The sequence below is a fragment of the Ostrea edulis genome, chromosome 3, assembly GCF_947568905.1.
Source record: "Ostrea edulis chromosome 3, xbOstEdul1.1, whole genome shotgun sequence".
Taxonomy (NCBI): domain Eukaryota; kingdom Metazoa; phylum Mollusca; class Bivalvia; order Ostreida; family Ostreidae; genus Ostrea; species Ostrea edulis.
Window position 1 is genome coordinate 69,575,863 of NC_079166.1, and position 24,828 is coordinate 69,600,690.

General features: G+C 36.0%; 1 protein-coding gene across 1 annotated transcript in view; it reads right to left on the minus strand.

Moving 5' to 3' along the window:
• Nucleotides 1-5,141, minus strand: part of LOC130052774 (cholecystokinin receptor-like) — a 6,004-nt gene extending 863 nt beyond the window's left edge. Inside the window, exons 1-2 of the mRNA XM_056158702.1 lie at nt 3,972-5,141; nt 1-1,413 (exon numbers count right to left, since the gene is read on the minus strand). The exon at nt 1-1,413 is cut by the window's left edge and continues 863 nt beyond it. Of these exons, the coding sequence (XP_056014677.1) occupies nt 1,365-1,413; nt 3,972-5,065 (1,143 nt within the window). The 5' untranslated portion in view covers nt 5,066-5,141 and the 3' untranslated portion in view covers nt 1-1,364. The remainder of the gene's footprint in view (nt 1,414-3,971) is intronic.
• Nucleotides 5,142-24,828: the final 19,687 nt, after the last annotated feature.

Here is a 24,828-nt window from a genome sequence, read left to right on the forward strand (position 1 = left end):
TAGAAATTAAGAAAAGACGTTCAGTCAAGTCGCAGACTAGGCAGGCGGTACGTTTCTTCATACTTGTAAATGTTTCGAACCTCAACTTGTCATTACGAAAATGATGGATCCAGTTTACATGTACATAGTCTTTTCAGATGACTTGGTTGGCTTAGGAATTTCGACACCCCCCCCCCCCCCACACATTTTTTCACATTTCTCCTTCACATTAGTCTAGTTAACTGATTGACAGAAAGACAACCTATTTATTTGTAAAATCTACCACACGCACATATTTCTCATCAAAACCGTAACAGACGGTGTGACGTCAAAATTACTGATTTTTGTGATCTTGAATACATAAAAGTTTCACATCATGGCAGCTCTATAGTTGTCAGGCATTTCAATTTTTAACGTTTTCAAATTAGTACTGACACTTATCTAGGCCGTATATCAACAGAATGGCATGACACATTTTTATCAAATAATTAATTCTATCATTTATTATGTAAATGTTTTGGGTTGCCTTTCCCTTTAAGAGGGAGTATATATATATTGAACATATTTTCCGTGAAATCAAATTCATAGTGATTGACAATTTAAACATACTTCAATGCTTTCCTAATCGAAAATTAAGAGTAGATTTTCCTTTAACGTAATATAAGCACACACCTGATCACTTCTGAAATGTCGGGCGGCGAAGCTTTATTTTCATTATGCACAAATTGATCAGATCGTGTAAAAATTTACTCGTTCATCAGGATATAATCTTACTGATAAATAATCCTAGAATAAAGTAAGAATGTGAACAAGGAAGAGTCAAGAAGAGTCAGGAAATAGGACTGTAGTATACATGTACAAAGAATTTTTAACAGAAAAATTACTTAAATTTTGTGCGTTGCTAAAAATAGCATTAAACGATAGCGTCAAGAGGTTACAAATGGAAATTAAAAATGTTAGAATGATCATCACTAGGAGAAATACTGGGTTTGGTTTAGCCAACGTTCATTCAGACGAAACCATATATCTTATTCGTGCCCTTTGGGCTAGAATTCAACCTAAGCAACCACAACTTCTTGTTTTTCTTTCCCGGGTCGCTTCATTTGAGGTAGGGTCAAAACTACGATTGTCATTGTTTCCAGTATAGATATATACAGTTTATACATACATACACATAAATATACACAATGCTTTCATTGTAGATATATACAGGTTATATTTACATACACAATGCATATATACACAAACAAATTTACATATTGATATACATTCTGAGTTGCTCTCAATAGTTGTTTCCCTTTGTTGAACTCTGACGTACGGTGAGACGCACAATATATACTAGTATTTGCACACACGCGGCGGGTACAGGTGTTTAATCCTTGCGTTCATATGGTGCCTAATAGCCAATTACTAGCTGCTATGCAACCACCCGATCTGCAGGGAAACCAAAATGCATTAATTAAGATTTAAAAGTATTTGAGATTAAAATAGCTGGGGAAAAAAATCAAAATTCAATATCTTAATAACATTTTAAAAAATTTAATGGCCTACTTCAAACAAATTCTTCTTAGTATAGACAAAATTTACTCTTTCATAACTTTTATCTTCATCTACGTAACCAGTCAATTTTGTTTGTATATACTTTGTACGTAGAATAGAAGCGTTCAGTAGAATACTGAATGTACCTCCATCACAGAAGAGTTGATATCTTGGAAAATTGTAAATATCCACATACAATATATTATTTACAAAACATTGGCAAAAGAAATAGAAATTACAATATTGCCTAAAAATGTAATTGGTGAATCTAATTACTCCCAACGTTTTACAATCAATACATGTATGACGGAGACAATGTGCTAAATAAATATAAACAATCTCTTCAAAATGACATATCATATATTTCAGTTCTTTTTCTTTCGGTTGCTAGAACTTTTTAAAACACAGCCACTACATTTACAATTTGGATTCATATAGTTAGTACAATTTAGGAAGTATAGTACATAAGTACATGTACATCATTTGGAAAGATTATTATAATATATCACACATCAATGAAATGTTGGTGGGGGTTTTTTTGTACCAATTTACGTCGTTAACAGCAGTCCATGTTAAAATCCTACAAAGTGATTTTCTTAGGAAAGTGAAGAGATTGGGTTGGGGGGGGGGGGGGGGGGGGGCTATTTCCCCAAATACTAAATTTCAGTGTGGTTTATATACTTCCGGGTACAAGATACATGTATGTAATTTAATAACAAATATATAACACTGATTTTTGTGAGAAAACGCTAGATATCTTTTATGCGCAAAGGGCAATATGATATGTTGACATATATGTATATGATTTTCATCACGTATATCCGCAGTGCCCCGGTAAACTACTTATTTTCAATGTTGCAAGATTCTCTAGGAAATCACATTCATACCACAGACACTAGACGTTTTGAATATCTATATTAAGAACAATTGTCTTCCTATAAACAAACCATAGTTTGTTTATAGGAAAATATTTTTTATTACAGATATTTAAAACTTTTATAGTGCCTGTTCTTCTTTCCTAAGCACATGTATATACACAATTTATAATGTTAAGTTACTCTTTGACCAAATCGCATGTGGGATTGAAATCACTTGTTTGGAAAAATGACAAGAAAGTCATTGAAAACTGCATAAAGGGGCATGATGAAGACTACTGTTACTCGGGACATTATAAAGACTACTGTTACGCGGGGCATGATGAAGACCACTGTTACGCGGGGCATGATGAAGACCACTGTTACGCAGGGCATGATGAAGACCACTGTTACGTGGGGCATGATGAAGACTACTGTTACGCGGGGCATGATGAAGACCACTGTTACGCGGGGCATGATGAAGACCACTGTTACGCAGGGTCTTAACTTGCTCAGAATGAAAAGTAAAGATAAACAATCAATCAATACATCTCATAAATCCAATATTGAGGGTAGAACAAACACTGGTCCCTGGAAACACCAGAGTTGAGATCAGGTATCTACAACAGTGTTGCCCAGTCCCACTCACCGTGAGCCCCTTTATCTTGATCAAGGTAAGTGAGGTAATATGTAGACAAAATCAGTAAATACATGTAAATAACGTCAGAGAACATTCGAACTAACGGCAGAGTATTTTTTGTTGTTGTAAATTTGATCATTAAAACGACCATAGAATTTATGTGCAAAATGCTGACTTTAAACGAGATGCTTGAAACCTCTGCAACATCAATTTATTTGTTACATTGTAGTAATCTGCATCGGTTCAAAACGTGCGCAGAACAAGGTCTTGCATATCGAATCAGTTGAGAAACAAACACCATATGCAGGGGATGATAGTATGAAGTTAACGATGATAACAGAAGTGATTGTGTTTGTTATATTGACTTGTTCGTCTGATATCCAAATGTGAAAGACTCTGCTGCTCCTTTTATTTCTATTTACAGTGTGACTTTATACAGGTAAGTACGTGTATTAAATTCACCCTAGTGAGACTACCTGTTTAACCTGTTAGACAGGAAAACGAAATATTGACAAAATTAACCATTGCAATTATAGTAAGAGTCCATTTATGTTCCGTCGATATCGCCAAAATATTACCCCCCCCCCCCCCCCCCCCCCCCCCCCCCCCTAGAGACTCTACCGCTAACTGAATAGCAACCAATGTATTTGATCCCTTGTTATAATCGTTCTTGTATTTGACATATGCTGTACACATTTACGACATCCGCGGTTCTAAACTTAAAACAACAAACAGTACAAACACCCTCTAAGCATTAATTCACACCCATCAATCTCTTTAACATGTGATAAACAGTACCATATATATATTTTAGATTAGTCGTTTTTTCTGTTAGACAACACCATAATTGATGCTTTAGGTTAGAATGAAATTGCCACTTGGAATGTGGTAGATTGACACAAGAACACAGTATGTGTATATATCATCTACCAATATATATCAATCATTGCATGGCTTACTGTTCTTTGCAAATGAACACGGACTGCATGAACTGACGTCGGAAATGTAGATCAAAATATCCATATATATAGGGATTCACTACATGATTTATGATATAGGAGCGTTTCAAAATCACTAATATATTCAATGACACGTCGTCCAGACGAAACCAAAACTTGAATGGATCTTTGCTCCCAACAATTATTAAAATGAGTGTTGGAAGGTAGGAAATGACGTAGAATACAACAATGGTGATAAACATGGAGGTAAAGTTATGGCGCACGCGTCGTCTGTGTGAATTCTTCTTCTTGCAAACTGATGTGTCCAGAACATTCTGAAGGCTGTGTCTGTATTTTAAATTGGCCTCTTTTCTACTTTCACTTGTGCTGTCTGACTGTCTGTCATCTGACAAGTCCGAGTTTGTTGGTCCGAGTAATTTCCTAATACGTTTGGAGTTTCGAATGCTATCAAATCTTTTGTAAATAGTTAGACCTATTGGAATATATAAAGCCACAGTGCAAACCATGTTAATGAAACTCAAAACCAGACCTGATAAAAAGTACAAATTCGAAAATGGTCCAACGCGTTCCTTTTTCAAACCACATGATGTGACGTTAATGTCCATGTTTTTCAAATTGACGGATCCCCGTATCTGTCCCATAAAGTGCAGCAGAGGCAAAGACAGTATAATAGATCCCAAAACGGAACAAAGAAGAGCAATTCTTCTTTTATTCATCGTCATCTGTCTTCCATCTGGTCGGCACACTTTGAGGTACCTATAAATAGCGATTACAAACAGCATCACAGCAGATAGAGTCGATGTGCACCAAACGGAAAAGTACATCCATTTGCAAATATCTTCCCATACGAATACCAGTCGGTAGAAATTAATCACGATGGGGAAAACACATCCAAACACACATGCTACTAGATCCACTGCGGCTAGGAATGGAATGAAATACCTATCCTCGGTACGTGACATACGAAACGCATACAAGTAGAGAGCCGCGGCGTTTCCCGCCACTCCAAGAAACATCAAAACTGATGTCAGCACTGTATTGAAATACATTTTCTCACGGAATATCAGATTGTATTCTTCTGCCGTTGAATTCATATTGTAGCCTTAGCATTAATCATTGATGTGAAAGACCTATCTCTTGTGCATCAAAAAGTGAAATGCTTACAGCTTTTAAACATAGAAATGTTCACACAACTTCCTTATTGTTTTCCTAAAAGTACAGAGGTCCAACTGAAGGAAAATTTTATTAATTTTTCTTTTCTGATATTATACATTTATTGCATGATAGTGAGGGAGATATGAAGATTTATTCACCCAAGAAAAATCATATTCCCCGAGGGCAACGCCCGAGGGGAATATGATTTTTCTTGGGTGAATAAATCTTCATATCTCCCGAACATTCATGCAATAAATTGTTTATTATACCGAAACAAAGCAAGACTACAAAATTGTATTTGAGATTAGAGTTTACTCATCTATACATCGTAGCCTACATGTATGTAGCTGAGATCGCCCTAACAGTAACATCGCGCCGTCAACGTATATATAGAAGGTACAGACAGCGAAACACAGTGATATGATAACCAGTTTTTGTATTTCCATTCTCCTTGAATGCTGATTTACTTGCATGTTTTTATATCAACCAAAATCAGTCGATTTTAAAACTGTATAATCAGAGACCCGCATATTTTGTGCCTTCCGAACTATGAAAGTAGAATGACTCGGACTTATTGTGACGTCACAATACACTTCGTCTACTTTGACGTTAAATTTATGTAAAAAGCACGAAGCTGCCCAAGGGGAAATATGATAGGGAGATATGATGTTTGAGAGGGAGATATGAAGTTTTGTCTTCCCTGGCACGTGACTGTCTAGACCAATCAGATTACGCGTTGCATAGAATTCTCATACTGAGGTATAATAAATTGTTATGTTTACTGTTTAAATACATTCTGTTCTACAGTTGATGGCCCATATTTCGCGAGACTTTATTTTTGTGTGTAACTGAGATCTCACTAGTTCTTGAATACTATAAACCAGATTTTATTCGCGACGACTGTTTCACGTTTTACTGGTGATAAACTGGTTCGCGTTACTAGTTCGCGTTACCAGTTTTCGCTAAAGAGATTATTTGAAACAAATACAAGAGAGAGTAAAGGACTGGGGCGCGGCGAGAATTTTTTGCGCGAACGAGGTTCTTGTGAAACTCGCAAAATAATCCTCGCATGCAAATAAAAGTTGGTTTTGGGGTATACAGTAAAAAATATTGGATATCATATTTTAATTTAATTCAAGGTTTCATTTTGATACATAAGAAGGGGTAAAGTTTGTTGGGGTTAGATGATGTCAGGGTAAATATGAGTTTTTGTTCTCTACGGAAGTTTCCCGTCTTGTTTTCGTTAAGAAAGTGAAAATAACAAATTGATAGGAAACACGACAGATAGCATTCCACCTAAGACTCCAATATAAAGAAGGTGTTGCACGTCTCATGTTAATTTCCCCCAAAGGTGTTGCATGAAAGATCGAAAAAATTAAGTTATTTAAATATATGATAAAACCAATTGGAACGTATGTCTTGATTCAATAATTTTTGAAAATAAGTTTAAAAGACGTGTATTGACAAAATTAGCCAAAATATTTCGAGTTTAAATCAGGCCATAAGCGATTTATATGATTTTTAGCGTTAAAATGGAGGGGTATCCCCGAATTTCAGAAAAACTGCCTCTGTGAAACAAAATGAATTTAGCATGAACATGTTCTTTGAGTTTTCCTCTAAAAAACTGTCGCTTTGAAATTTTGTTTCGCGAGGGGATGTTTTTTTGTAAATTTAAAAAAATCGAAACGATTTCACGGATATTATTTTCAACTTCACCTGCACGTTAATTTTTCTTAGTAATGTATGGTCTACTGCGTGGTTCAGTGCATAAAGGTCGTCGACTATTATATGTAAAGATGTTTTCTATTTTTAAAACGACCGGGTTCGACTCCCTCACGAACACATTTTGTTTCCATTTATATTACACTTTTCATATAGATGTTTTTCTTAATTGAAACACGCTTCTAGTTTTTATAAATATTTCATGTCAAATCTCTGTTTATTACCATGCGCCGAGTTTAAAATAAGCTTCAACCTGGGCACTGTTTAGTTTATGAATAGGACTCTCAACAAACACGCCGAATACAGCACGCAGCACCCGTGTTTTAATAGTCAATGCTACTAACGAGAACTTGTATGTTTTTCTGAATGAAAGTGGTGCCTTTTACGAAAACCCGTTGTGAACTTTGTAAAGCTTTGGAAGAAACTGTAAGGCCAAACAAGGTAAATAACCGTTAAACATGTTGATTTCATATGTATTCCAGTAGAAAATTGCTATGTTGAATCAATTTTTACAGGTGCACGTACTTCGAATATCGTTGAACTTTATTAATGCGTATTAAACTTCCCATATTTTGTTTTGTGGCCAGAGTCAGGTACAGAACGTTGCCAATTGTTGGTTGTAGAAAATAATACATACGAGTATAAGATCTTTTGGACTGTAGTAGTATAGAATATTAAATATTTGACACACTCGTAACATTTAACCGTATACATTGTATCTGATATTCAGAAAAAAAGAAGACAATTTAATTTTCACGATTTCAAAAATTACATGTATGTTTAGACTACATGTATAATATTCTACGTCACGAGTGCTGGCACGGAGCTCCGATTAGGGAAAATTCCCGCTTCGGTGCAACATCCTCAAATTTGTATGTATAAGAAATATTACCCCCTCCCTCTGTAAAATATTTTTGTATCTACAATACTACATCACCCTTTCTCGCAGTGTTCCAACAAAAATTACAATTCAATCCCAATGTAGTGACATGGCGATAACGAGTCGTAATTAATTGCATTTCTTCATTGCTTACGATATAAAGAGTTAACATATAGTATAGTATGAATGGATATTGATATTGTTTATACATACATACAAACATACGTACATATATACATATATACGTACATACATACATGTACATGTACAGTTTACAAACACACGTGCGTGTATGTGCATTATCTACCATATTTTTCGAAAAGATCTATATATACAAAATAGTTTTATTACAATGGCTCATCACTAATAAATGAAAATATCATAAAAATTAAAAACATGATGAGAGCATGTTTCTATATATGGTTTACATGTATACCACTAGATATAAGAACGCAACATGAGAGTTTCAAGTGAACATGTCCTGCAGCTAGTCAATGGTAATTAATGAGAAAGAAAAGCTTTTAAAAAATGAAGTGGCTCTGTCCACGTTCTCGTGTTCAAATTCCAGAATTTTCAAGTTGATAAATCACAAATGACAAAGGAAAGGGAAAAAAAACGAAGAAGAAAAAAACCGTGCCATAATTATAAAATTGTTATTTTAGTGAGTCTTCCATAAGCAGATGATTCTTGCAGCCTCTTTCCGAAATTCAACATCAAAATATCCATATATGAAAGGATTCACGATATGGTTAAATATAAATGCCCTCTTCAGAAAGAGCAATATGTTCGTAGTTGTAGCCGACATGTGGAACCAAAATTCAATAGAGTTTTTGACAGCAGGCACGATGATCATTATTATTGTCGGCACATATGAAAGAACCCAAAATACTATAATGGCGGCAAACATTCCGGTGAAATTCTGTCGGACATGTTTTCGAAACAGATTCTTCTTTTCCCAATTTTTGTGATTTTGCAGTACATCATTTAGTTGATCCGAGTTGATGGAAGACGTTGTGGTAGACTTCGCGTGCTCGACGAAAGGTTTCACTTTCTGTGAAGCTCTGATAACTCGAAAGTGTCGAAAAATAGTAATTCCGATAAGAGAATACAGAATAATTATTATCGTCATCAGAATAACAAAATACACTATAATGAAACCGAAATAATAGAAGCTCATGCTACGTGTGGAACTCTGAATGTTACACGTGACGAGGGTAACATTGCTGCCGCTGTGAATAAGATTTCCTCTTTTTTCTCCAAATAAAAGAAGAATGGGGATTGTCAGAATAAACGAGAAGAAACCAACCGCTCCTAAAGCCATTCGCCTTTCTCTTTGAGTCCACTGCGCTGTATTTGGTCGGCAGATTTTCTTGTACCTGTGAAGAGCTACAATAAGAAGAAGTCCAGCCGAATAATTTATGGAACCCCACGTCAGGTAGTACATTGCTTTGCAGAGTAAACTAGATGGAAAATTCGCTCGATACAAGTTTAGAATAATCGAAAATGTTCCTCCCGAAATACAAACAATCAGATCGACCACGACCAGAAATGGAATGAAAAATCTCTCCTCAGTGTGGGGCACACGGAATGTGTAGATGAAGAACGCAAAAACATTTCCACACGTGCCCACTGTCAGAAAAATAGCAAGCAGAACAGTATTCGGTATCAGCCATTTACTATAAATTGCGTTGAACTCCTCTGTTGTAACATTCATTTTATCGCAAGTGTACGACACTCTTAAGTAATATGTGGCGAAACAGACGTCGTTTGTATATGAAAATGTTTGGATCAGAATTATTAATCGGAAATTATACTTTCCTCTTTGTCATGGTTAATATCCCCAGTTTCCCTTTGCTGAAATTCAAACGTCATCCATGTTATAGTAGCATGTGTACAGTTGATGCCTCATAAGCTATACAGTAGGAAACATTAGTTAGTATAATAACTGGATTGTATATTGTTTAACGTCCCGCTCAAGGGGCGGATCCAGGAAGTTTTGAAAGTAGGGGGGGGGGGGTCTACCATCAATTTTGTTTTTATAAGAAGGTCCACTGTTAAAGGGACTGGTTCACGATTTTTGAACGAAATATTTTTTATTTTTGATGTGAAACATTAGAAATATAACTCATTTAATGTTGACAGCCAACGTTGACCTTCTGAATCCAGGAATAAAAGCATTATTTTAGCCTTAAATCGGTGTTATGTAAACAAAGACTCGAGTCTTTTTATGTATACAAACAATCCAGTGAAATGTCAGTGTTGTTGCATAGTCACAAAATTTAACTTTTAGATGCCACATTTTACACGAAGAATGCTTTAAATGCGAAAGATATAATAAACTGAGGTCGATATTCATTTCTTTTGAAAATTTCGTAAACAATAACACACCGCAATCTTTGTTTACAAAACAAAATTATGAACTCTCTAAAATGAGCTTCTGTGATGATATACAACCTTAATTTTTATGTGAAATCTTTTGAACACATTAGACAGTAGATTCTGATCAAGAAAAGTTAAAAACAAAATTTTGGGAAAAATCGTGAATCAGTCCCTTTAATATACGTAATATTGATAAAAATAAAGCATTTCCCACTGATTTTTGTTGTTGTTTTCTTAATTACATTAATAATTCTAATAGTCTTAAATTCCGTTCCGTTACGTCTTCCGTTCCGTTCTGCGTTTTAGCAACACCCACATTTGAAGCCCTTCACCGGCAGTGGTGACGTCTCCATGTGAGTGATCTATTCTCGAGAGGGACGTTAATATACAATCAATCAACCAATTGCGAGTGAACATCTGCAAAATTTTGGCCTAGGTTCGGCGTCTATGGCCTTTGAGCAGGGAAGGATCTTTATCGTGCCACACCCGTTGTGACGCGGGGCCTCGGTTTGGTTGTATACTGTTTAACGTCCCTCGCGAGAATTTATAGAGACACCACCATTGCTGGTGAATGGCTGTAAAATTTAGCCCTATGCTCGTCGCTTACGGCCTTTGAATAGGGAGAGATTTTTATCGTGCTACACCTGCTGTGACTGGGGCCTCGGTTTTTGCGGTCTCATCCGAAGGAACGCCCTATTTAGTCGCCTCCTACGACAAACAAGGGGTACTAAGGACCTATTCTAACCCGGACCCCCTTATCCAACAGACCCGTGAGTCTCACTCCTAAATGCGTTTGGCGAAGTAGCGATCATTACCAATTTTAACGTGTTAGGTTTGAGTTTGGTACGAGCGGGGCTCGAACTCACGACCTCCCGGCCGGTTACGAAGCGAACGCTGGATACCAAGTTGTGCTATCGGTTACGGTTGAAATAATGCGAAGATAAGGACTTCATGATATATTTCTAAATGACAAACATAGAAGTGGCCAATTAGAGAAACCTACAAGTTTACAATACTAGAAACAGTGACACTTATTTTATTCAGTAGAATCCCGTCATTTTGAATTTACAAAACATGTTCCTTCATGTTATAGGCGTACAGTCCTACGCCAACTTCTTTACCGTTATTTTACATGTTTGTCAAGACATTTAACAATTATAAAGTTGTGAAGTCCCCCCCCCCCTCCCCTTTCGAAAACGATGTTATGTGTAATTGTGTATGATTATTCTACGAAGGACGAATATCAAAGATCCCGAATTTAATGAAAATGTTATTTCATTATTCGCTCAGTGGGCGGATCAAGGAGGTGATTTTAATCTTGGGAGATTTCACATGTTTCGTATAGAATATATTTTGTTGTACATTATAAATATGGTGGATAACAAGGGCATAAAACCGAATAAAAAGTAATACATCGTAATACACAGTCTTATCTTAATTTCAGTTTATACATGTAAGCAGCGCGCGACGATTTCTTTCGTCTCTTGTCGGTTCAGCATTAGGAGTCATCTTTTAATTTAGGTGGGAATTTTCCCCCCTATTCTTTTTGGTTGTATACACAACCCCTTTATCACAAATGATCGTGTCGGTGTGTTTCCTTATTGTGGACGTTCACGCCAAAGTAATGAACGTCCAGCTTTCATCATCCGTTGATCTTGAGCATATTTATTTTCCTTCCGAGCGTTTCTTTAAAAACGAAAACACCGCCCAAATACCCCCCCTCCCCCAAAAAAAATCCCCGCTGGATTAATAAATCTTGGAGCCCCCCCCCCCCCCTTCCAACTTTTTTACGGTACAAAGTTCAAGTGTTACGTCACAATTACGCAATACTTATGACGTCACAATGATCGAGTTCAATACGCCGGTTTCGAGATACACCCGAGTTATTTCCCTTTGGAGAACTCTCATATATAGTGAGGCGGGAAACAATTTGTTTACACGCGGGAGTGGGACTAATATTCATCACTGCGTAAGTGAATATACTCTGTGAGTTTTTCATACACTGTTAGATCACCCGAATTCGACTGATACACAAACTAAGTAAGTTATAAGTATTTAGAGAGTAATTAGATACATAAAATTCTTATCATATCACGTTATTTCGTTGGTCATAAGTACCATATCAAAGATATTACTTGCAAATATGACATTGTTTTTATGTTTCCACTTTAGTAAAACATTTCTTTCGATATTATTTTATATTTCCTACATTTACATATTAAAAGAAAAGCCGCTTTAATACATTTCATCGTCTTCCTCGTTGACTGTAAGTCCACTCTGTCCCACTTAGTCATTCAAAGTTACACTAAATGCACCTCCTACACAGAAGAGTTCGTATCTCGAAACTGGCGTATTCATCATAATTTTTGTTTGTCGCCAACGAAGGACATTTCTTCAAAGAGTAACACGCATTTTAATACATCAGTTAATGCAACTTATAACGATGGAGGCATTTGTACCGTAAGTATGTGACATGGTTTGTAAATTTTGCATGAAAAATATTCACTTTTACATTATTTTAATCCTATTAATTTTTACAGACTTTCGACAATTCATGAAGAGACAGTGTATGAAGACCCTGCCGTTCAGCACAGATATTTTGATGAAGTTAAGATAATATTTGCTTATCGTACACGATAAAGATAAAACATCCGAGTGTATTGTAGGAGAAACACGGTTGACCAGTGACCCTTTATTTTCCAATGGATTATCCGAAGTATTTGTCTATTTTACAGTACTTAGGCCTAGTTCTAATCATTTTAAAGAATATTTCTACAAACGCATTGCTTTTATATTTTTATCAATATCTTTGACATACATGTACTCTATGATGCTACAACAACTACAATGGGAATATCTTCTCTGACTTAATGAATAATAGTAATTTACAAGAAAGTATACGTGGTTCTGTAAGAGTGTCTACAGTACATTTATACATATTGAACTGATAGTCAGGGTTTGTAGCTTTCATTAAAGAAAGAAAATGAATAACATCTGCTGCCAACTACCAATAATGACATAACAAGCGATAACTACATGTCGAGTATAGATTTTTCCCGCGTTTCGTAGAATAGCGGGAAAATATTGTATGATAGAAACGTATCAATGCGCCAAAAAGTAGGCGGGGCCATAGGAAGGCCAATAGAATTGTAGTGAATTCGAGTAATAGTCTCGTGTTTGGTCATTCTAAGTCAACGCTTCACACGAGGCGCTCGAGCTTTATTTTTGGAGCAGCAAACTGGAGTCCCAACAAATGGATATATTGTTATCTAGAGTCTCAGACGTTATAGACTCCAAATTGGCTTCTTTGGAGGTGAAAATCTCGAAGCAACAAAAACAACAACACGAACAACAAATGTGCAAAATTCAAGCGGCTCCCGTAAGACTTTCGTTTTTAAAAGAAAAGGCAACGAGGCACAGTTCAAGTTTAACAACACCGTGAGAGATAAAATGGTACAGGCCAACACCCACATCAACGAAGGTGAAGCCGAGGCTGCTTTCCAAAGCATTACGGAAGGTATAGAGCTTATAGACGATAGACAAAAGCTAGTAAAACTTGCTGACTTGTCAAAAAATGGTTGGACTGGAGAACCGTACAAGAATATACTCAACACGAGCTCGCATCGGACGAGGAAGACGAGAAAAGAATATTTAAAGCAGAGATGCGCGCGGAAAAGAAGTTGAAGGAAGAACGAGCTCAAAAAGCCAGATTTCAACGCAGATTCGCACCTTATACAACTGACAAATCAACATCTGAGAAGTCAAACAAAAGTGACAGCAACAAGAAGCCAGGGACCTGTTTCAAGTGCGGTTTCCCGGGGCATTGGGCACGGGACTGTAACAAGGAAACGCTAGTAAAGATAAGTACTAGTATTATAGATGAAAATGCTAAAGTTCATTACAATAGCAATTCTGTTAAAGCTGATACAACAAATAGTCAGTTTATAGTTTCTGAAAATGTTCACGATACTGAAAATGTCAGTCCATATTTACGTTTGAAAATGCATTTGTCGAAATGGAAGGGCATTTGTACGGACAATTATGTCTTGAGTATTATAGAGCATGGTTACAGAATTCCATTTAAGCACGTTCCATCAAGTGAGTTTTCTAACAACAACAAATCTACCAGAGACAATGTGAGTATTGTTTACCAAGAAATTCAAAAGCTTCTTCAGAAAGTTTGCATAACACAGGTAACTCACATTCCCTTTGTGGTCAATCCATTGACAGTGGCTTTCAATAAATCAGGTAAACCACGCTTAGTCTTAGATTGCAGACACATCAATAAGTTCATTCATGATTTTGTATTTCGGATGGAAGATACTAGAACTGCTCGGGAACTTTTTGATACAGGATATTTTTTGTTTAGTTTCGACCTTAAGTCTGCATATCATCATATAGAAATTTTTGAAGAACACAGAAAATATTTGGGTTTTCATTGGGAGCATGATGGTCAGAAAAAATATTACGTGTTTAATGTTTTGCCTTTTGGCATTTCCTCGGCAGCCTTTATTTTTACAAAAGTTTTGAGAAATGTTGTTCAGTATTGGAGGAGTTTAGGATTACAAGTGATCATGTATTTGGATGATGGTTTGGCAGGATCTAATAGTTTTTCAGAAGCAGAGTCTACTAGTAGACTTGTAAGAAAGGATCTTTCTGAATTGGGTTTTGTGATTGCTGAATCTAAGTGTGAATGGCATCCAAAACAAAAAGTTGTTTGGTTGGGTTTAGAGTGGAATACAGAGACAGTTTATTTGAAAGTTACTTTTGAGCGAATTGAGAAGGTAATGAATTGTATAAAAAAAAATTAAAACTAATTCAAACCGGTCAAAACAGGTTCCACGTTAGGGCTATTGCTAGCATCACAGGTCAGCTTATATCTATGGAAGCCGCGGTAGGACACGCGGTAAATTTTTACACAAGGTGTTTGTATCAAGATATTTTGTCAAGATTTAGTTGGCACTCTTATATTGAGTTGAATTCAGGGTCAGTAAAGGAATTGAAATTTTGGAGAGAAAATCTGTCGAGCCTTAATTCAGATCATATTCGAGTTCGCAAGAGTAACTCGAACTTGAACGTCTATAGCGATGCATCAGATACTGGGTACGGTGCATTTATAGAAGGCCATGATAATTCAGAAGTTATAGGATTGTGGACAAGTGAGGAATCTTGTGAGAGTTCTACTTGGAGAGAACTAGAATCTGTTAATAGATCATTGAATACTATAGGAGAAAGTATTCACGGCGAAAGTGTAGATTGGCACACAGACAGTAAAAATGTCAGTAGAATATTAGAGGTGGGCAGTAGAAAGCCTCACTTGCTTAGGATTGCACAAGAAATTCGTAAGAAATGTTCTCACAGCAACGTCGCACTTAACTGTGTTTGGGTACCAAGAAATAAAAATGTCCATGAGGATACGTTGAGTAGATGTTACGATAGAGATGACTGGGGAATCAAAAATCACATTTTCAAAGAAATGGATATTATATGGGGGCCTCACACATGCGACAGGTTCGCAACAGATTATAATACCAAGTGTATTAAATTTAATTCAAGATGGTGGTGTCCTAACACCAGTGGGGTAGACGCTTTTAAGCAATTTTGGGGAGAGGACAATAACTGGCTAGTACCTCCACCTAGACTTATTTGTAAAACAAACTCATATCAGACGGGGGGAGAGGAAGTTTAGTTACTCCGTTGTGGAAATCTACACCTTTTTGGCCAATGCTTAAAAAGGGGGATACATGGGAGAATGGCGTTAAAGACAAAAAGTATTTTACGTCTTATATTACCCAAAAGGGCAAGGGAGAAAACGGAATATTTGGGAGTTCCAACATCTTCGATATTGTAATAGTACGATTAGAATTTGACTAAAGGCTTATTTTCGTTAATGTATTTATTTTCAGAGTTAAGATTGGAGAAGAACATAGAGGACATTGTGAGCGCCACTGGAATTACCCTGGAAAGAAAAGAGAAAGAGAAAAAAAAAAGAAGAAAGCGACTCGAACAACGCCCTCTTAGCAAAGAAACTATGTGAATTTCTCATAAAATCAAAAAGTGTTAATACGTGTAAAAAATATATGTCGTCATTTAGCAAGTGGTGCAAGTTTATTAAAAAAAAAAAAAAAAAAAAAAAAAGTATTGAAAATCGGGATGTCAGTTCTGGCACCGCTGCGAACTCTAACGTAAATGACAGAATTTGGAAAAAGCACGGACGTTGGATTTCAGATTCCTCAAAAGACGGTTATATCAAAGACAGTATTCAAAATCGGATGTCAGTTTAAAAAAATCTGGGATTGTAACATCAATAGTTCATTATTTTCATGTTTGTGAAAGATTTTGATTTATATTTTGCTTTTCATATCTAACTTTTGGACGACTTAAATTCTAAGCTCGCCTGGCTTACGGCTTTATGGTAGTTATTTTGTGTAGATTAAAAGTGCGGGTTGTAATGAGTAAAGATTATACTAGATTTTTCCCGCGTTTCGTAGAATAGCGGGAAAATATTGTATGATAGAAACGTATCAATGCGCCAAAAAGTAGGCGGGGCCATAGGAAGGCCAATAGAATTGTAGTGAATTCGAGTAATAGTCTCGTGTTTGGTCATTCTAAGTCAACGCTTCACACGAGGAGCTCGAGCTTTATTTTTTAAATATAAAATTTTCAAAGATTACCTCATATTACTATCATTTTTCAATGTTTATTACTACAGTACTGCTTAAATGCTCGTCCGGCATTGCCCCAGAGACGTTATTTACACTTGTGCGGACACAGGTTTCCATGTTAACCATCTATGGTTTTTCCTGGGCGGTTTTTAACGTCAGTGATGGGGGTTTAAAATTTTAAACAAAGCAGTACTTCATGTTTTTGTTTCACAATAACGTACAAGTTAGTGTCGTTTATAAAATATAGCATTGTATGTATATATGTGCATTTGTATGGCGTTACATAAACGCCGGCTGCTCCAACAAGCTCGCCTGGCTTACGGCTTTACGGTAGTTATTTTGTGTAGATTAAAAGTGCGGGTTGTAATGAGTAAAGATTATACTCATCTTATCTGTATTGTTAATACAGGAAATAGATGAAAATGTGTCATCCTTATTGTGATCGGGGGTAAAAAAAAACCAAAAAAAAAAAAAAAAAACCAACCAAACAACCCTAACTTCTTTTCAATATTTTTGCACTGCAGAGCTGTGTTATTTCATTGGATGACTTGTTAATGAATATTTCCAATAAATGCATATGGGTTATTGTTGTTTTTCCTTCAATTTTCCAAGTTGTCATAGTGATTAATTAATCAAAATTATATTCTTTTTATATTGTTGACTGAATTGCGAACTTCCGAAATTCGGACAAATCATTTTCTTTTTCTTAGTTCTCAATAATGTAAAGGAATTAACGACGGTTCATCGCATGGATTGTTTTTAGGTACTTTAAACATTTCGAAACTGAAATTCTGTTCTGAATTCTCGGCCTCATTGATTAGTTGTTTTTTTCTTCTTTCGAATCGCAAATCTAAATTTAAAAAAAATCTAACATTAATTCTTACAAATCATATGCAGTTTATCTTAAAAGATGAAGGTTTGTTTGTATGTATGTTTTAGGTCACATTGGAGAATATTCGTCTATGCATAGCGCTTAGGGCCGTAGAAATGTGGGTTCTTTATCTTGCATACGCTTTAAGCTGACCTTCGTTTTAAGGTCATATCCGAGAGATTGATTGATTGTATATTGTTTAACGTCCCTCTCGAGAATATTTCACTCACATGGAGACGTCAGCATTACCGGTGAAGGACTGCAGAATTGAGGCCTATGCTCGACGCTTACGGCCTTTGAGCAGGGAGGGATCTTGATCGGGGCAAAACTGCTGTGACACGGGAGCTCTTGTTTTTCGGTCTGATTCGAAGGACCGCCTGGTCATTTAGTCGCCTCTTACGACAAGCAATCACAAGCAAGGTCCAACTCGCAATAGGTGTAGAATTATGATAAAACGGGCTTGTCAAGGGCAGATCCAGGAATTGCTGTTAGGGGACGCAACTTTATGAGGCAGGAGGCTTTGTGGACAGCCTTGAGGCACCCAGTGGGTCCAGGGTTCTAGATAATCCCTAATAGAATATTTGATGCATCTTGACATATGCACAAAGACTATATGTGGTATAGACTATATTTAAAGGCAAACAATTGCATGCGGGTTACCTGTCTTATGACAACAGATAAGTTTTGATTTATATTTCTCCTTGTTTATTCACCTTAACCACAGAGGTGTATGATCAAGCGAACGTAGTGTTTCAAAAAATAATTCTATTAGCAGATTATTAAGACCTCCCAGTATAGTGCACTACTGTATAATAATAAGCAGTGTTGGGGATTCGAACACGTTTGGGACGTTTAAGACAACGACATCACGTCAATTCAATGTAGCGGAACTGACGCTTGCTCTGCAGCACAAATGGGACCAGATCACCATGTTCGTGATCAGAAACCTGATACATGTAAGGAGCATGAGGTGCAGCTGTATACAGCTGTTATTGCTGCAAGTGGGGGCCACACAAAATACTGATACTGATTGTTACTTTCCAGGCCATGCCCCGCAACTGTTTGATGTCGCTTTCTTGCGTAACGAAACACGATTCACCTTTAAACTGACATTATATTCTTGCGTGATGATGATCCAAATTTCAGTTTATTGATAGAAATATAGTATGTTTTCATCTTATATGTGTCATATCAAATATTTGAATTGCTACACCTATTATGCTCAGTATACATTTTATAATGAAAATATAATTTCTTAACACCGGTTACGGTAGCTCAGTGGTATAGCCTTCGTTTTGTAACCGGGAGGTCGGGAGTTTTAGCTCCGCACGTGCCATGGGCCCATGGCCACGTTAATACTTAAGACATTAACATGGGTATTGATTGCTCCTTCGCCAGACGCTCGGCATTTAGAAGCAGGGATCATGTTTCGTTTTGATATGACCTTTCAACCTTAAAATGGTGGTCCCGTGTCACGGTAAGCGATGGTACGTTAAAGAACATTTATTTCGATGTTGACAAATTTCCCGAGTCTTATATCTTTTAGCCACCAGTGCATACAAATAGCGACCCAAATGTAGCGAGGAAAGCGAATATGAAATCTGCCTAAATTTGCGAGTAAATAATGTTTACATGGGATCACTGTCTAAACACTATTTGGTAATGCCATTTCTGTAAACAACTGTAATTAGCGTTGTTGCTTTTCTAAAACAAACAGTGCAATTATTATAAAATTTATTTTTGGAGAAATTAGATAGGCCTAAATTATAATACGATTATGTAGCATTGACAACTAGGCCTACTGTCACGGGTGCATTTCGGGGGGAAAAATATAATAAAAATGATCAAACTTATTGTGAAAATCACAATACTTTTAAATTATTTTATTCAAGCAATTTTATTAATCATTATATTTTGTTATCTACACGTTGTTACTTAGGAAGTGGGAGCGCGGCGTGCTGTTGTTGTAAACACGTACGCGTTCCTTAAAAAAAAAATGAAAGCATTATAATTCAATTCAAAGTTGGGAAATATCATATTTTATTATTTATAATTGAAAGTTCTATTATCTTTTATCTTTAAATTTCGTTTTTAAAACTACCAGTTGGTAGACACTGCTAACAAAGTTCTGTCTATATGTTGTTACAAGGTGAAGGTCAGTTGGTGCGAGTGTGTATTGAATTTGAGAGCAGAACGGAATGCATATGCGGTAGGCCTATATGTAACAGTGCGAAGCTTCGATAGAACCATTTTCTCGCAGTTTATATACGTCTTTGTCCAAGAGCTTGTTTGAAAAAGTACAGGGACAAATTCTACTGGGGTTTTTTTTATGGAAAAGTCGTTGTGCCGACAAAAAATATTCACGTCTTGTCCCTCATACCTTCCTTCGAAAATTGAAAAAAACACAGTCCAAATCATCTCTACTGACAGCAAGTACACCCTTAAACGGCACAAAACAACCCAATGCAGTGTTATTTACAAGCCGTTAATGTGATAATTGTTTGTTTGTCAATTAAATCTAATCTGTTTATGAAATGGCTAACAACCGTTTTCAAATCTTCTCGCTCGAGGTCGCATATGACGTCACAGATAATGGCGCGTAAAATATCGAAGAAAATATGCATATCGCAAGATTTGAATTTCATCGCTATCAAACTCGAAAACTACGCAAACTGTTTCTTTTAAAACACATGTAAAGTAGTTTTAAGCATGAAATGAATTAATTTTGCTGAAAAAATTAAAAAGTTTAAAAACATGCGATGTGTCCTTTAATTAAACCGCCATGAGCTCTAAGCATAGGTCTAAATTTGTGGTAGTTCACCTGCAACTGATGACGTTTCAATTTGATTTAAAAAATCTTATTGAATGAGGGAAGGTATGTAGATGAGATATATAGAAGTATAATACCATTCCGTTTATCTATGTTTTATAAATTTATCTACTTCAAATTTTAGAATAAACCATTCCCGTCTCGGGCCGATACAGACAGTGCACCACATCTTAACATGTTTATTGTTTATTCACCAATCAAGGGCCCTCGGGGGGCATGTACAGGTTAACAAGCAATTAATTATGACAATGAAAATAAATATTAACACTAATGCAGCAGTACTACCGGTAATACTGACAGAGTTCACACTTCTGCACTGCACATATCTATAATTATATATGAAATGCTGATTACAGACAATATTTAAATTAAAAACATGATAAATAAAATAACTCAACTGCTTCACACATCAGTTTCTGGGACAGCAGATAATGATAGTGTTGTGTGAATACATATAAAATTGTTATCAAATCGGTATAATTATATTTTAGTAAGTACAGTATGCAAGTATAAAACATATGACATGAAAAGCAGGCTCTCATTTAGTTCCAATCGATGTTCTTAAAAATGCTGTTATCTAGCTAGCCAACCCCGTGTCACAGTAGGTGTGGCACGCTAAAGAAATGACCGTGAGCTCTGAACATAGGCCAACATTTGAAGGGTGTTGCTAAAACGCGGAACGGAAAACGGAAAACGGAATGGAAAATATTGTATGTGTAGCCGGGTCTATAGTACCTAAGAAAACAGAGGAGATGCAGAGGTTCACTTCCTTTTATTTGGCGGGTAATAGCATATATTTTTAACATTAATGAATGTTACATAGTACTAATGTACTCCACATGTTAGCTACATAGGCCTTTAAAAAGCCTTCCATCAAACTAAGACACTGATAGTAAAAAGTAATAACAGGTACATGTATCTCTGCACACTGGTTAATGACCAAACTCTGATTACTATTGAAACGCATTCACAAACAAAAGAATGTGAGACTACAAATCATATGTAAACATTGGTACACTTCAGTGCATCCGAACCCGATGTAAATTCACGGGTAAAGAATGACCAGATTTATAAAATTAGGTAACTGAAAATGATATTGCTTATATAATACAACCTGATGAAAAGCTTAATACATTTTATAAAGATAGTATGACTGACAAATGCATGACTAGATATTCGATATGAATAAACCTTGACTAGTACTTCGATAAACAACATGTGACATCACACGCTATGCGGTCTGATCCTTACTTGCAGAAAACATCTAATCCCTACACTTTTATCGTAAACTCTGCATGAAATAATGAATGCATCAAATTACTCTACCCATTAGACAAATACTACACAACTATCATCATAATAACATCCAGTAAAATATATATTTACACATGTACCTAAGAAAACAGAGGAGATGCAGAGGTTCGGTTCCTTTTATTTGGCGGGTAATAGCATATATTTACCTTCCCGCCCGGAGAATTCTAACAATACATAAAATTTGAACCCCCCCCCCCCCCCCCACCTGAGATTACAATCCGGAACCCTACATATGCAATAATGTTATGAGGATGTCAGCATTTTGTAAAATCAAAAGGCTTATTATGAACAATGGAAGCAGAAATTACAGAGAGAACGAGAAGTCATCCACAGAATCCACCGTTTCATATACTTAATACTAATGCATATATGCATTTTAACCCCATTATCCCCCCCCCCCCCCCCCCCCCCCCCCCCCAGATTGTGACAGTATGAAGAAAAAATGAAATAAACATACTGAAAAAGACCTGAATTATGATTTATTACTCTATTCTGGCTGCTACCAGAAGGACAGATTTTATTAGCTTATTATCCGGTGAATAAAAGCCCCCCCCCCCCCCCCCCCCCCCCGAAAACAACATTGCAAAAGATAAAATAATTTTTTCCAACGATTTTTCTCATTCATAACCTTTTTAAATCGAACTTACTTTTAGTCGAACTAAATGCCTTTAAGATAATTGGATTTGAATTTGAATTTACATATAGTTCCACACCTGGTTTTAATACACATTCATGTACATCACATCAAATTTTAAAGCGAACGAGTCCGGCATGTATGAAAGATTTGCCTCATTTGGGGTGAATTGATGTGAAAGTTCGTACATATATCGATATCCTGCGGATTAGTGCTAAACCGAAGAGATAGCGGGAAAGGAAGACTGAAACAGAACCAATAAAAACTAAGGTGAAGTTCACGATCCATATTAAGAGGAATTAACAGATGCATTTCTTAATCTATGAAAAAGCTAAAAGCCTACCAGAGAATGTATGCTTGAATAATTCCAATGTTATTTATCACAATTGTTTTGATTGGACAAAAATAAATCTAAACGAGAATTTACACATCAATAAATCCAAAAACGCTATGTATACATACGCGCCTGAAAACAAATAACATAGTGCGGGGAATCTATTCAAATTTTTGAAATTGATAATACAAGGAACGAATTGGAATTATAAGAATCAAACATTCTTTTTGAAGACTTTATCGAGGTGTAAACTCTGGATATTTTACTCACAAACTTAACATAAGAGTGTTTCGCACTTTTATTCAGTTTGTGAGTAAAATGTCCAGAGTTTACACATCGATAAATACACGGGGCCTCGGTTTTTGTGGTCTCATCCGAAGGACCGCCCCATTAAGTCGCCTCTTACGACAAGCAAGATATATTGAGGACCTATTCTAACACGAATACCCACGAGACCATACCCGATAGAAAACAATTACGATATCGATGATATACATATATATATTTGTATTCTGTAACCAAATATAAATGATAGTTTATATTTTTTTTTCATCTAGCAAGTTCGTGTGGTCCATTTTTTAATTTCTGGACACCGCCGACGATGGGACACCGCTAGCGTGACTTTATTTGTAGATTTCTATAACCTTCCTTTCGTGCGTGCACTGAGCTGGCTGACATTCCTCTAACACCGGTCATGTGTAACGGAGCTACGTACAGTGTAATTTACACAATTTCTCATGACCAGCACCGCATGGTATGTTATCTCGATCTGGACATTTTAAATCAATAAAAACAATACAGCGATGCAATGAATGCTAAAATACAGAAGGTCACAAGTTGATATCATGACTGCAATACGTAGACCATAGGCAAGTGTTTGCAACATAAACTTGATAAATACTAGTCCAAGTTGAAGACTTAATTAATTGATTCAAACGAATGCATTTATTGATTAAACTTATTCAATTGAAAAACGTCACATCATTAAATCTTTGAAAGGATTTCTAAAGGACTATTTATGTGGCGGAAGAATTCTTTAATAAGAAGGGTTGAAATCTGCACAATTTTTACAGTTTCTATTTTATCTAATATATCGCTAATAGTTATACTCTTAGACATATATTTCCATTTTGTACTTTATGATACAAGTAGTAGATATTTGAAATTAATTCAAATGTTGTAAATTTTTGCTGGATGTATTTTCCCAATCAGAACACCGATTTATGAAAAACGTTTATATTTATTTACCAGAATTTTGTTTGAAAATTTGGTATTTTGATCAATGATTCAAAGAATTGATCTAAACCCCCACTATTTAAAATTTCATTTTCAATTTAAAGGCAATACTTTGTAACTCATGTTTAATTTAAACAAAACAAAACAAAAAACAAAAACCCTGCAAACATTCCTAATTTGTTCTTTAAAACACTTAAATTCTATATGTTGAGTTTTTAACTACATTAATATTAAGGGGGAAAGGACATTATTTATTTCCGATCTACTAGCATTAAACTTGTTTTAAATATCTACATGTATATTGTTAGCGGGCTTGAATATATATTTATTTTAGGTAATGATGGATCTGGGAACTCTTTACATTTTCGACTTCTTCTCCAGAACCACTGGGCCAATTTCAACCAAACTTAGCCAAAAGCATTCTTGGGTGACGAGCTTTCAAATTTGTTCAAAAGAAGGGCCATGTCCTTTTCAAAGAGGAGATAATCACAAAAATGCAAAAATAGGGTGGGGTTATTTAAAAATCTTCTTCTCAAGAACTACTGGGCCAGAAAAGCTGAAATTTACTTGTACGCTTTCTGGCATAGTGCAGACACCAGTTTGTTAAAATTGTGGTCCCCGGGGGTTGGATGGGGTCACAATAGTGGATCAAAGTTCTACATACATTATGTACAACTATATAGAGAAAATCTTTAAAAATATTCTTCTCAAATACTGCTGGGCCAGATAAGTGGAAATGTACATGAAAGCTTCCTAACATAGTGCAGATTTAAGTTTGTAAAAGTCACGGCCCCCAGGGGTAGGATGGGGCCACAAGGGGGGATCAAAATTTTACAT